The 13,957-nt window shown below is 36.2% G+C and overlaps 3 protein-coding genes across 3 annotated transcripts; 2 read left to right on the forward strand and 1 right to left on the reverse strand.

Annotated features, from left to right (window-relative positions):
• Window positions 1-303: 303 nt before the first annotated feature.
• On the reverse strand, window positions 304-5,902 carry LOC110155355 (matrilin-3-like). Its single transcript, XM_055158645.1, has 12 exons — window positions 5,652-5,902; window positions 4,495-5,193; window positions 3,590-3,709; window positions 3,230-3,361; window positions 2,975-3,091; window positions 2,637-2,768; window positions 2,423-2,542; window positions 2,195-2,314; window positions 1,982-2,101; window positions 1,571-1,696; window positions 797-898; window positions 304-702 (listed from the first exon to the last, which is right to left on the reverse strand). The coding sequence occupies exons 1-12, from the start codon at window positions 5,899-5,901 to the stop codon at window positions 650-652; spliced, it is 2,091 nt and encodes a 696-aa protein (XP_055014620.1). The 5' UTR covers window position 5,902; the 3' UTR covers window positions 304-649.
• Window positions 5,903-6,506: 604 nt separating this feature from the next.
• LOC110155352 (G-protein coupled receptor family C group 6 member A-like) lies at window positions 6,507-9,125 on the forward strand. The gene is made up of 6 exons (XM_055155133.1): window positions 6,507-6,527; window positions 6,609-6,775; window positions 6,879-7,293; window positions 7,376-7,579; window positions 7,652-7,757; window positions 8,064-9,125. Exons 1-6 carry the CDS (start codon window positions 6,507-6,509, stop codon window positions 8,987-8,989), a joined length of 1,839 nt encoding a protein of 612 aa, XP_055011108.1. The 3' UTR covers window positions 8,990-9,125.
• Window positions 9,126-11,156: 2,031 nt separating this feature from the next.
• On the forward strand, window positions 11,157-13,630 carry LOC129410998 (G-protein coupled receptor family C group 6 member A-like). Its single transcript, XM_055160341.1, has 4 exons — window positions 11,157-11,321; window positions 11,393-11,696; window positions 12,483-13,196; window positions 13,283-13,630. The coding sequence occupies exons 1-4, from the start codon at window positions 11,290-11,292 to the stop codon at window positions 13,502-13,504; spliced, it is 1,272 nt and encodes a 423-aa protein (XP_055016316.1). The 5' UTR covers window positions 11,157-11,289; the 3' UTR covers window positions 13,505-13,630.
• Window positions 13,631-13,957: the final 327 nt, after the last annotated feature.

Here is a 13,957-nt window from a genome sequence, read left to right on the forward strand (position 1 = left end):
CTTAAACCTATATTTTTTTGTTTTAGCGGAGCATGACCGTGGGCATAGCGTCAATACCTTCCTTTGGTCTCCCATGGTAACTGTAACCGGAAACTACGTTTTTAAAGATATGTGGGAGTTGTAGTCCCTTTCTCACTCAGGGTGCATTTCAACCTGAATAAAAGGATTTTTAAAAAATAACAAAATATGATATATGCCATTTTAATGAATAATGGACATTGTTCATGCTTTTTTAATGTTTATTTTAACTTATTGTGAACATAAGACACAGACACAAAAACACAGAAACAAAAAAGCCTCAGATTGTCTGAAAACAAGTAGTACAAATTCACCCCTGTAAAATTTCAGTTAAATGCATACAGTTAGTTCGTCAATATCAAAATATTATGATTAATTTAACTGTAAATGTATGATCATTTGCATAATATACTGAATACATAATTACACACAATTTTTAAAAAGTTGTATGATCTCTGGTATTAGTATGTAATATAAGCCAGCATTAATATAGTTAATATTTCCACAGACATTAGGTACCAAGTATGGAAGAAACTAATATTTATATAGGTCTATACTGCAGCATTTGGACTATTACAAGATGCAATAATGATTTACTATAAAAACAAGATAGACTGTGCATCCTCCACTCTCAGTACTGTGGCATGTCCTCAATTACATTCACCTTGCTTGAAAGTTCATCAAGTATTTGTGAGTCAAGGAAAATATTTTAGTTATTAACATTTATATGCAATATATATATGTGTTAATCCTTAGTGTATAAATATTAAAAGGATATTTTTTCGTGTCAGTTCTTGAATAGTTGACTGCACCTTCTTCTGAAAAAGAATCTGAGCTTCACACATGCAGGCATCTTGGGTTATTTCACTCCTCATTTCCTCTAAAAGTATAAAGGAGACTAGTTTTAGTGTTCACACATTGTTTATATATATATATATATATATATATATATATATATATATATATATATATATATATATATATATTCTTCAAACTAGAGCCAGCATATGGTGACAGTGTACTCTTTAGTTTGCAATCAGAACAGCAGGATTTCATATGCTGTGTTATCAAATTAAACAGCAAAAATGTATCTTAGTCCAAACTCCACTCTCATGGACTACAAAACAGACAAACACACGGTTAGTGATTAGCATTCATGGTCACATGTATAGTGCTAAACACCCACTGTCTCACTGTGCAGTATAATAATTATTATCACCTAAATAACAGGGAATTATCTTGTACTTTTAGACAGCCTTTCTTCCAGACCTATAGTCTTCAGAGCAATTTTCCAATGTTTTGAAAGTCCAACTTATGGATCTAGTTTGGGAAACATTAAGTGCCCATGTGTTTTCTGAGAGTTAAATTGGAACTAAATACCTAAACTCCACCACAACCACATTTCAAATAGAGCTAATGAGAAGAAGAGTAAAACTTGCCCATGTATAAAAATCAATAATTAACCCTTGTAAACTGGTTTGAGTTCATGTTCCTGCATACAGTGTTTGGACTCCATAATGGGACATATGTCAGTGAAAAACCCAGTTCTTACGTGAACATGTTTTCAGGTCCACATTCAGCACATATCCAGGTCGGCACTTGCAGGTGTATGAGCTCTCATTGTTCACACATATGTGCTGGCAATCATGTCCCTTGGCACAAGCATCCCCTAAGGAACCTGCCCAGAGGTAAATGTAGATTAGAAAAGGTCATACATGCAATGTATAAGTTCAACGGGGGAAAAAGAAACTTGATCCAAATGATTAGAAGAGTAGTTAAAGCTCTGACAGAAGAAATTGATAATTATTCTTTTGAGATAACCCTCAAATCAAACAAATTTCACACTTCTAGGGTCTCCTGAAAACAATGCTGTGTGCAAGAAAATTAATACATCATTATGTGACAGTAAAATTATTTTCATGCCCAACACACAGATCTGGACATTTTACTCAGGGAACCTTACGTGAACAACTTTTCTTGTCAGGATTCAACACATATCCCATATGGCATTTACATTTGTATGAATGATCAGTGCTTATGCAGATGTGCTGACATACATGTCCATGAGCACATGGATGAAATCCTGAAGAAACACACAGCCAAAATTGTCATTGTCAAAACATACAAAAGCGATTAACAGCTTCTCTTCTGATCGTGCACTGCCCCTGTATCTTACGTGAGCATGTTTTCTGGTCTGCATTCAACACATATCCCCCTCGACATTTACAACTGTAAGAGGTGCCATTGCTGACACAAATATGGTGGCAGTTATGGCCTTGGCTACAGGTATCTGCAACTAAGACGACAGCTCAGATATACAAATACACCTTGTGTGTTTGTTCATAGTAAAGATATTATGTTAGCGTTCCTTTTAGAAGATAATAGCAGAAGAGCAGATTCTTACAAGAGCATGTTTTCTGGTCTGAGTTTAGAACATATCCACTTTTACACTTGCAAATGTAAGATGTATCATTATTTGCACAGATATGTTGGCAGTCATGCCCTTGACTACATGCATCTGCATCTGAAATAGATATTATTACACAATTCAAAAACAACAAACTCCAACATTGTTCCCAGGTGACAAACACCTTAGAACAATTCACAAATTACAATACCTAATGTTTTATAAGAGCAGGTTTTCTGATCTGCATTTAATACATATCCACTTTGACACTTGCAGACGTATGAAGTGTTACTGCTTACACAAATTTGTTGGCATTTGTGTCCAAGGTCACAAAGATCAGAACCTGCAAATAAATAATAACTGAAACACAGCAACAAGTGTGTAGAAACAACAAACACTGAGAAACTGTTTTGATAAATGTGATTCAGATCCAAATTGTTCTTAGGTACATATAGGTATTAGGTACATAATTTCTTGTCATCTTCAACAGTAACATACTCTTCCGTACCAAAAAAACAAGAAAAATTATCATCATAATTATGTTCTTACTTGAGCATGTTTTCCCATCTGTATTTAAAACAAATCCTTCTCGACACTTGCAAACATATGAATCATCTGTTTCAATACAAATGTGTTGGCAATGTCCAGAAGCACATCTATTCAATCCTGCAAAATTCAGGTAAATTGAAGTTAATGTATCATTACTAAAAAATTTTTTCCTTTTACTACTTTGTCAACTATTGATAGATAAATGTTTGCAAATAAATATTTATAAAACAATTATACAATTTCTATGATGCAAACCCATATTCATTGGTGTGCATGTTTTCTGGTCTGTATTTAACACAAATCCCTCTTGACACTGGCAGAGGTATGAATGATCAGTACTGACACAAATCTGATCACATTCATGGCCCAGGGTACACACATCCAAACCTGAAAGACAGTTGTAAATACATTGTGTATTTTGTCTATTTTGAACAGTGCAACATTGGAGAATTTCACTTAAAAACCCACCATCCAGGATAGATTTTAATAAAGAGTCAGCGACAGTACAGACCTTCAGAGAATATTTCTGTTTAATTGCTTGCTTTTTTTTATGTTTATGTTTTTTTTTTTACTTTTTAAAATTACTTTTTTAAGAAAAAAGATGAAAATTCTTACGTGAGCATGTTTTTTTGTCCAAGTTCAGGACAAAGCCAGTACGACACTTGCAGGTGAAAGAGCTGCCGTTGTTAACACAAATGTGCTGACAGTCATGACTCTGGCCACATGCATCCAAACCTAAAACACATATCTCACGTTTGACTGATCAACATGTGATACAATTACAAGTGGGTATGTTAGTTTGGAAGTCACACTTAAAGGAGCATGCAAATTAGCGTGCAATATTATGCCGCATATATTAGTGGTTAATGATAAAGCGAACAAAAAGATGACTCTAGTTTTCCAATCAATGCTCACATGTTAATCTCCAGGAACCACAAAGGGAAGAAAGATCAGCGGCCCATGGCAGGGAAAAATAGTACAAGCATGTATAATGATTGTTATACAATAGTGTATAACTATATAGTAAGGTTTAAACCCATTTTTGTGGGAAAAGCAGTATTCAGATTTAGGTACATGTATATCTGTAAAACCTAATATTGCATACTTACCCTTAGACCTATCAAGCATATCTATCCATCTCTAGGTTTTAATAATAATAATAATAATAATAATAATAATAATAATAATAATAATAATTAAGCTAATTGTCCTTATGCCCATCCTTTTCCTAGGCATGTATTTATTTGCAGAGACTACTCTTCTATATAAAATCTATATTTAAAGCATATAGTGCAAGATGTAGCTCAAAAAGCATTGCACTTCCTGTGACCACAAAGGCAGCATCATGTTTGGTACCACCATTTTAATCTGTCTATAAAGTTGGATTTGCTCAGGCAGATCAACCTTATTATTACACTACTAATCATGGTTAGTAGGACCGTCTACTTTAAAATGGCACGTCCCACTATGGTGCTGCCCCAATGTACACAGATGAAACATAAATATGAAATGTGACGTACCCTTTTTTCTTTTATCGCCTTTTTCTTTATTTTTTCCTTTCCCTTCCTTCCTGTTTTCAAGACCTAGGCCAAACTCATCCATCCCACCAGTTATGGGGACATCCGCACTCCCCTCATCATCCTTACCACACAGAGTTTCCCTAAATTTGGATGTGAGCTTCTCTATGACCCCATATGTTTCCGCATAGAAGACATGGTCATCCAGAGGAGGACTGGCCATGAGCCTCAAAGACGTCAGGTCAGCTCGTCCCACTCCAACGGCGTAGATCTCTATTCCCGATGCCCGAGCTGCAGCAGACACCTCCTCCACGTTGTCCTGGGGATGTCCGTCCGTCACGATGATGGCCACTTTGGCAATGTCCTTGGAGGACATTCGCGCTCCAGCTTCTGTGGTGAATACCTGCTCCATTGTCATTTTAATGGCCTGCCCTGTCATGGTGCCTGAGGCCAGGGGATCTACTCTGGACAGAGCTTTTTTGAGGGCCGTCTTGTCAGAATATGTTTTTAGGAGGAACTCAATCTTAACCGTACTGGCATAGTTTACCAGACCGATTCTAGTGCTGTCTGAGCCGATATCCAAACTGTCCACCATGTCCTGGAGAAACTCTTTGGCTTTCTCAAACTCAGAAGGACGCACACTGCGAGAACTGTCAATAATGAAGACCAAATCGATAGGGCGATTTCGACAGTTTGATGTTACTGTAAAAAAGATGGAAAAATAAAAATAAACAAACTAAATAAACAAACTAACTAAACTAATCCATGGCTATTGTCACTGTTCCAGAAGTTGAATGACTGGCACACTAAGCCATTTTTAAACTTTTACTGTGTTGTTAGTGTAATTTTGAACATATATCTTTTGAGGATTTCATTAATTAAGAGTTCAGCAATGCAGTTGTGCAGTGCAAAGGACATAAATTAAAGACCGTTAAACCAATTTGATTGATTAATTGCATAGGCTGGTAGCACTATGTTTCACTGAACATGTGTATTTTTACTGACTTGAGATGCTCATTTACATTTTTGTATTCACTCCTTGAGGCAAATTTTAATGATCGATTTTGTGTAGGACAAGATTAATACTTTTGTAAGTGGCTAGAGAGCGGATAGGGTTATTAACTAAATAAGTTAAATGAGATAACAGGCGTGAATCTGACCTTCATTGGCGCTTCTATCCAGTGTCACACGGTTACTGGTCCCTGGACGAGCACCCTGCTGTTGCGTGCGTCTGCTCCCGCGCTCCTCCAGATGAACCGGTTGAAAAGTTTCAGGAGGTTCTGCAATTTGGGCTTCGATGCGCTCACGTCTGTTAGAGGGACTGGGCCTGATGGTGTGGACTTGCCGCTGTCGTGTCTGTGCCGTAACGATAAGGACGTGCAGCGCCAAAATGCAACAGCAAAACTTCATCTCCAAAGCCATAGCGAGTTTGAAGAGTATTTCGCTGTGTCTGGGTTGATGTCCACTACAAAATCTGGGTTTGCCTTTTTATACAGTATGTAACTTCAGTCTGAGGGAGTTCACTGCCCAAAAGGAGATGGCCCAATCCTGGTCTTCAGCAGAAAGTGTGAGGAGGAGGGGTTTTTGATTCCCTCTTCCAGACCTCTTTATTAGGCTATAATAGGCCAGGTTTCGACAATTAGGCATAAATGGCCAAAACTTTCAAATGCTACACTGGCTATTAGCCTACTGTTGGTTTAGCAGGCTGATGTACCCCATTATTTTGTTTATTTAAATGTTTGCGGACAATTGAGATTTGGTTCTAGTCCATCTACAATAAACCTCTTATTTCCTCAATACAGTTACTTATATCGGGGCGTGTGACATTTTACTGTGGCAGGGTGAGTCGTCTGTGTAGACAGTACCACAATGTCCTGCTTTATAACAAAGATCCAAAAATAGAATATTATGGGTCATTTAGAGGTGGCAGCTGTTGTCAAAAGAACTATATTTAATGCACCATCTGAATGATCCGTATATAGATCAACAGTCTGTGGCTTTCGATATATTTCAAGATGTGGTCCTTTGTGAAAAAAGTTTGCACATTTCTGTGTTAAACTATCGAAAGAAATAGAAAGAAACACTAACTTGAGCATTTCTGTAATTTTTTTTTACAGATTTGTTATTCCTCAACCAGTGAGCTCCTGAGCAGGAAGAACAAATTCCCCACTTTTATGCGAACTATATCTAGTGATGAATATCAAGCCAGAGCTATTGCAGAGCTGGTCAGTCAGTTTAAATGGGAGTCAGTGGCCATTGTGGGAAGTGATGACGAGTATGGGAAGTATGGTACTGAACATCTGCATTGAATTTCAAAAAATACTCCCTGGGGATTTTTCTCAAAACGATAACAATAACGTGCTTTTTGAGTTATTACAATCAATTAGGACATCTACAGCAGAAGCCATTATACTGTTCACACGTGAGATCAATGTTAAAATCATTTTGAATGAAGTAATGAAACAAAACCTTAGTAGAACATGGATCGCAAGTGACTCATGGTCCACGTCCATAGAGCTCTTTAGGCTAAATGTTACTGGGGATGTTTTTGGATGCATTTCTAAAAGGAGTGAGGTCTTAGGATTTAAAGAATATGTCATAAATAAGACCACTGAGTATAACACCACATTAAAGACTTTTAATGTCCCATGTCCAGACCAGTGGTGCCTGGTACCTCACATTGATCACGATACATCGTACAACATCTACTTAGCTGTACAAGTAATAGCAGAAAGTTTGAGGCAGTTACTTAGGTGTGACAACCAACAGTGTGAGCGGACAACACCCTTTAAAGCTTCAGAGGTAGAATTTTGAATATACTCATTTACATTACTAATTCCATATTTGATTTTGATAACAAAATTATTATTGTGCCTCATTGCAGCTATTCCAGGAAATGAGAAAAGTTAACTTCACTGTAAAGAACACAAGTATATTCTTTGACAAAAATGGAGACCCAAGTTTGGGGTATGATATTTTGTACTGGAACATTTCTGGTTCTCCAAAAATTCAAACTGTCGGCGAGTACTGGCCTAATGGACATTTCAGCATTTCAGACCATCTTGTTAAACAAAAAAGCAATGCGGAGGTGAGTGCTCTTCTGTAAAATTATATGAAGCATAACTTGACAGTTATAAAGAAAAGAACTACATTTTTAAAGGTGTCTGTGTGCAACTGCTCCAAAACATGTGACCCTGGACATGAGTTAGTGTCTGAAAGAACTTGCTGTAAACATTGTAATCCCGGATTCTACTCTATTGAAAAAGGTGAGTTAATATATTATCCCACTGCAATTAATTACAATAAAATTAATAAAATACTACAACATTTTAACATCCTAAACCTTATTACAGATTAGTCAAAAATATTCACATTTAAATTCACTGTGAATTAGGTTACTGTGTACTGTGTACAGTCACTTCCTCATTTTCTGGTGTGGAGTTTAAAGTAGGCATAGTTGGATATTTTCTCTTTCAGGATTATTTTTCTAATATTATAAAGCCATACTAATTGAATTTGTTTCTAAATAGGTCAATTAGTTATTTTTGTTTGTTTGTTTGTTTGTTTTATAGGAGAAAAGTGTGTCAAGTGTGGTGAAGACCAGTATTCCTCTCCTCAAACAGACAAATGTCTCAATAAAACAGTGAAGTATCTGTGCTGGACAGATCCCTTCAGTGTCATTCTGTCACTTCTGGAGATTCTTGGCCTTGTTATAACTGTCACTTTTGGTGTATTATTCTCTATTCATTTTAACACTCCTGTTGTTAAATCCATTGGTGGTTACTTGTGCGGTCTGGAGATTTTGTCTTTACTGGTGTGTTTTAGCATTGGCTTTACCTTCCCTGGATTCCCAAATCCTACAAAGTGTATGTTGGGCCTTCCCATATTTGGTATAGCCTTTTGTCTTTGTCTATCTTGTATACTGGCCAACTCACTTCAAATATTAGTGGGTTTCAACTTTAACCAAAGGGTGGCTTTTTGGCTGAAGAAACTAAACCAGCCACTGGCAGTGGTGATTCTTGTCCCAGGAATCCAGTTGATCCTAGGTGTTGCCTGGATGTACATCAACCCCCCTAAACCGACTGTACACAAATTTGAATTATATAACATCAATGTCTGTGAAATGAACTGTCTGTGTTTCTATGTAGCCATGTTTGGTTATAATGCTGTTGTTGGACTTGTCTCCTTCTTTTTTGCTCAAAAAGGAAGACAACTCCCAGATCTGTATAAAAATGCAAGCTCAATTGCCATTAGTATGTTGCTGTTCCTAATTATCTGGGCTCTTTTACTTCCAGTTTATATAAATCTGGTTGGTATTTACAAAAGTGTAATTGAGGAAGCAGCTGCAGTCGTATCCAGCTTTAGCATCCTATGTGCTCACTTAGCTCCTAAGTGTTACATCATAGTGTTCAAAAAAGAGCTCAATAATGTAAACGCCATTTCAGAGTACATTAGGAAGCATTATGAGCAGAAGGGCATCCCTGTTGTGAGATCCTAGTAGACAGCCTCTAAACACAATGTAACTGAACCTGAGCAATTGCATTAGGATTGTTGAGCTGGTCTACCAGATGGAGACAGTACATTGCATTAATTTCTTTACACTGTGTACATACTGTCTCATATTAACAATGACACACACCACACTGATTCTGCCTCTACACTTAAAAAAAAAAAAAATCAATCCAGTATCTTTCGTATCCACCTGTGTTTTAATATTGAATATTCAAAGTCAATATTATAAATAAAGGAGAGTAACTATGTGCTTTGAGTGCCTGTTGTTTTAGTATATGAATGCAAGAGAAGTTCATACTGATATTTAGAAACACTGGTTAAATATGTACTTCTTAAAGAATAGAGATGAGTCTAGCCTTGTTTCTACTGGCAGGGTTTGCTGGGGGCCTCCTTGGCAAGGAGCAGTTAAGGCTGGTTTACGAGACTTACCATCAGATGCATTGTCATCATTCAGTATGACTTTATTTGCAATATTTCCAAACAGTGGCCAGGCTCAGCTATGATCTTCAGCTTACTGTCAACAGGGAAGTATTTGTTTAGTGCAGGGTTAATTACTGCTGTGATCTAAAGGGAAAGAGATTGGAGACTGGATAGACTGTTCAATTGTGTGAACTGAGTTTCTTTTTTTCATTCTGTTTTTTTCATGACTGTGCATGGAGCTAGTGAAGGACCTTGGAAAAATATGGAGCTAGAATTGTCTCAAATATCTATATATCTATATCTATATATCTATATGTGTGTGTGTGTGTATGTATGTATGTATATATATATATATATATATATATATATATATATATATATATATAGAGAGAGAGAGAGAGAGAGAGAGAGAGAGAGAGAGAGAGAGAGAGAGAGAGAGAGAGAGAGAGAGAGAGATACATACATGCATACATGCATACATACTTTGTATGTGGAATCTGAATTTGTGTATCCCTGTTTTGCTTTTCTCTCTATGACATACTTCTGAAACATTCCTCCCACACATCTTCATCCACAAATAAATGCCACTGGGTTTGAATGCAAATATACCTTCCACTGAACAACCAGCAGTTAGCAGTGTTTTTGCAGCCACAGCACTTTTCCTGATGCCTTGATGTTTGATGCACAAATGTGTTTTTTTTTTTTTTTTTTTTTTTTTTTTGGTAGTTTTTTTTTTAAGAGCCAATCTACAGCACTCTGCTCTACTGCGCATGTCCTTTGCAGAAAGAGCCACTGTCTTGTTTTTGTGCTGTTGAATGTTCAAACCATTTTGATAAAAACAATAAAACATGCAAGTTTTACAGAATTCCATCAACCTGCACCCCTTTTTAAGGCAAACAAGAAACGTCTTTAGTTACGAGCCATAAGAAGAAACGATTGGACTGAGTAGATGTTGAAAAATGTAAAATGTAATTAAAAATTATGTCATCAAGAGAAAAGCAAAACAGGGATCCACAAATGCAGATTCCACATACAAAGTCAAGCTTATTTATTTTCAAATCTTCAAATATATTTACAAATACACATTTATTTATACAAATTAATCTATTTATTTGTATGTCATGTTTTTATATTTGTATTTTGTATTTAGATATTATAAATGTATGTATATCTATATATATATTTTTTTTATTTCTAAAAATCTTTATAAGACAATTCTCACTTCATACTAATACGTGGTCCACTCAAACTACTGTGTTCTGAATACTTTTACATCGAGTCACATTTAAATTATAGTGTAAACACACAACATAGGATTAAAAACAACATTATGTTTCTTTTGTTGTTTTATGCATTTCCTATCACTGATCAGAGAAGAAGAAAAACACACATGCACTCAACACATGAACAGTGTTTTATATATTTCTCACCAATACGGTGCAGTTTGAACCCAAATATAAGAGTAACAGTACCAGAATATAGTTACTCAAAATGTGTATTCAGAATACATTTTTTCAGCACATGCATTCAGTTACTTTCCAACACTGGCTGTAGCCTAATACTTTGTTTATTTAAATATTTGTGAGCAAGTCCAAAATTTGGTTACAATCTATCTCTGCAATGCAAATAAACCTCTTATTTCCTCAATACAGTTACTTATATCGGGGCGTGTGACATTTTACTGTGGCAGGGTGAGTCGTCTGTGTAGACAGTACCACAATGTCCAGCTTTAGCTTGTTGTTTTGTTTCTACATCTTCATTGCAGGAGTGAATAATGTTTTGCATTACTCATCTGATGGAGATATTATCATTGGAGGTCTTTTCTTAATCCACTCAAACACCAACAGGACCGCTGAGCTCACTACAATGGACTGGTCCAGTTCGGTTTCATGTGAAAGGTATGTGCATCATGATATAGTCTTACATACTGATGATTGGAATAAGTTTTTAGATTTTGCCTTTTTTGTAGTTTCAGTGTGAATTCCTTCTTGCAATCCCAAGTGATGATTTTTGCCACTGAAGAGATAAACCAGCGCAGATCTATCCCTAACCTCACTTTGGGGTATGACATATATGACACATGTGGAGATGTAAGCTTTGCCCTCACAGCCACACTGCAGATGCTCAGAACTGGTCAGCCAGACTCTGGGAGCTGTTTTAAGCCCGAAAACATAGATTCTTTCCACAGTAAAACCAAAGTGCTCATTGGAGCAGGAACCTCAGAGCTGTCCACAGCCGTGGCCCGAGTGACTTCTATGGCTTCACTTCCTCAGGTTTGTGTTAAACTTTAGCTTTAAACTAGGGGGATCTAAACTCTGGTCAAATGGTCCTCAGGCCTTCTACTGAGGCATACATTTTAACAGAGGTATTAATTTAAACGGCAAATTTAAATAATTTTACTACTATAACCTGAAAAACATCACATTGCATTGTGATACAGACCTAAAATTAAATATTAAGGTCCTATAATATACAAAATTGATCCTTGTGAGCTTTAAGCCATGTTATCTCCTCAAAAACATACATGGAGTTGTCTTTTGTTTCATTCACACACATTTGAGTAACCCTCCTATTATTAGTCTGTCTACGTCCCCAAAGCTCAAAATGCTTTTACCTTCAGTTCAGCAGTTAAGGGCTGAAATAACCCAAATGATTCTAGTGAAGGTGTATGGAGATAAAAATAGAGTGGAGCGCTTTCAATGTTACCACATGACATCACAAGTTGCCGAGTTTTCTGTTTGAGAGACTAACTAAAGAACTCAGACTAATTACATTAAACATGTGTGAATGAAACAAAACATAACTCCAGGTGATGGAGGAACAACATTATAACAAAGATCCAAAAATAGAATATTATGGGTCATTTAGAGGTGGCAGCTGTTGTCAAAAGAATTATATTTAATGCACCATCTGAATGATCCGTATATAGATCAACAGTTTGTGGCTTTCGATATATTTCAAGATGTGGTCCTTTGTGAAAAAAGTTTGCACATTTCTGTGTTAAACTATCGAAAGAAATAGAAAGAAACACTAACTTGAGCATTTCTGTAATTTTACAGATTTGTTATTCCTCAACCAGTGAGCTCCTGAGCAGGAAGAACAAATTCCCCACTTTTATGCGAACTATATCTAGTGATGAATATCAAGCCAGAGCTATTGCAGAGCTGGTCAGTCAGTTTAAATGGGAGTCAGTGGCCATTGTGGGAAGTGATGATGAGTATGGGAAGTATGGTACTGACAGTCTCAATTCACTTTTCAAGAACAAGAACATCTGCATTGAATTTCAAAAAATACTCCCTGGGGATTTTTCTCAAAACGATAACAATAACGTGCTTTCTGAGTTATTACAATCAATTAGGACATCTACAGCAGAAGCCATTATACTGTTCACACGTGAGATCAATGTTAAAATCATTTTGAATGAAGTAATGAAACAAAACCTTAGTAGAACATGGATCGCAAGTGACTCATGGTCCACGTCCATAGAGCTCTTTAGGCTAAATGTTACTGGGGATGTTTTTGGATGCATTTCTAAAAGGAGTGAGGTCTTAGGATTTAAAGAATATGTCATAAATAAGACCACTGAGTATAACACCACATTAAAGACTTTTAATGTCCCATGTCCAGACCAGTGGTGCCTGGTACCTCACATTGATCAAGATACATCGTACAACATCTACTTAGCTGTACAAGTAATAGCAGAAAGTTTGAGGCAGTTACTTAGGTGTGACAACCAACAGTGTGAGCGGACAACACCCTTTAAAGCTTCAGAGGTAGAATTTTTGAATATACTCATTTACATTACTAATTCCATATTTGATTTTGATAACAAAAAATTATTATTGTGCCTTCATTGCAGCTATTCCAGGAAATGAGAAAAGTTAACTTCACTGTAAAGAACACAAGTATATTCTTTGACAAAAATGGAGACCCAAGTTTGGGGTATGATATTTTGTACTGGAACATTTCTGGTTCTCCAAAAATTCAAACTGTCGGCGAGTACTGGCCTAATGGACATTTTAGCATTTCAGACCATCTTGTTAAACAAAAAAGCAATGCGGAGGTGAGTGCTCTTCTGTAAAATTATATGAAGCATAACTGGACACTTACAAAGAAAAAACTACATTTTTAAAGGTGTCTGTGTTCAACTGCTCCAAAACATGTGACCCTGGACATGAGTTAGTGTCTGAAAGAACTTGCTGTAAACATTGTCACAAATGTAATCCCGGATTCTACTCTATTGAAAAAGGTGAGTTAATATATTATCCCACTGCAATTAATTACAATAAAATTAATAAAATACTACAACATTTTTAACATCCTTCTAGTGCCTAAACCTTATTACAGATTAGTCAAAAATATTCACATTTAAATTCACTGTGAATTAGGTTACTGTGTACTGTGTACAGTCACTTCCTCATTTTCTGGTGTGGAGTTTAAAGTAGGCATAGTTGGATATTTTCTCTTTCAGGATTATTTTTCTAATATTATAAAGCCATACTAATTGAATTTGTTTCTAAATAGGTCAATTAGT

This window comes from Boleophthalmus pectinirostris, unplaced genomic scaffold (assembly GCF_026225935.1).
Source record: "Boleophthalmus pectinirostris isolate CB_2022bp ecotype Guang Dong unplaced genomic scaffold, ASM2622593v1 HiC_scaffold_10, whole genome shotgun sequence".
Taxonomy (NCBI): Eukaryota; Metazoa; Chordata; class Actinopteri; order Gobiiformes; family Gobiidae; genus Boleophthalmus; species Boleophthalmus pectinirostris.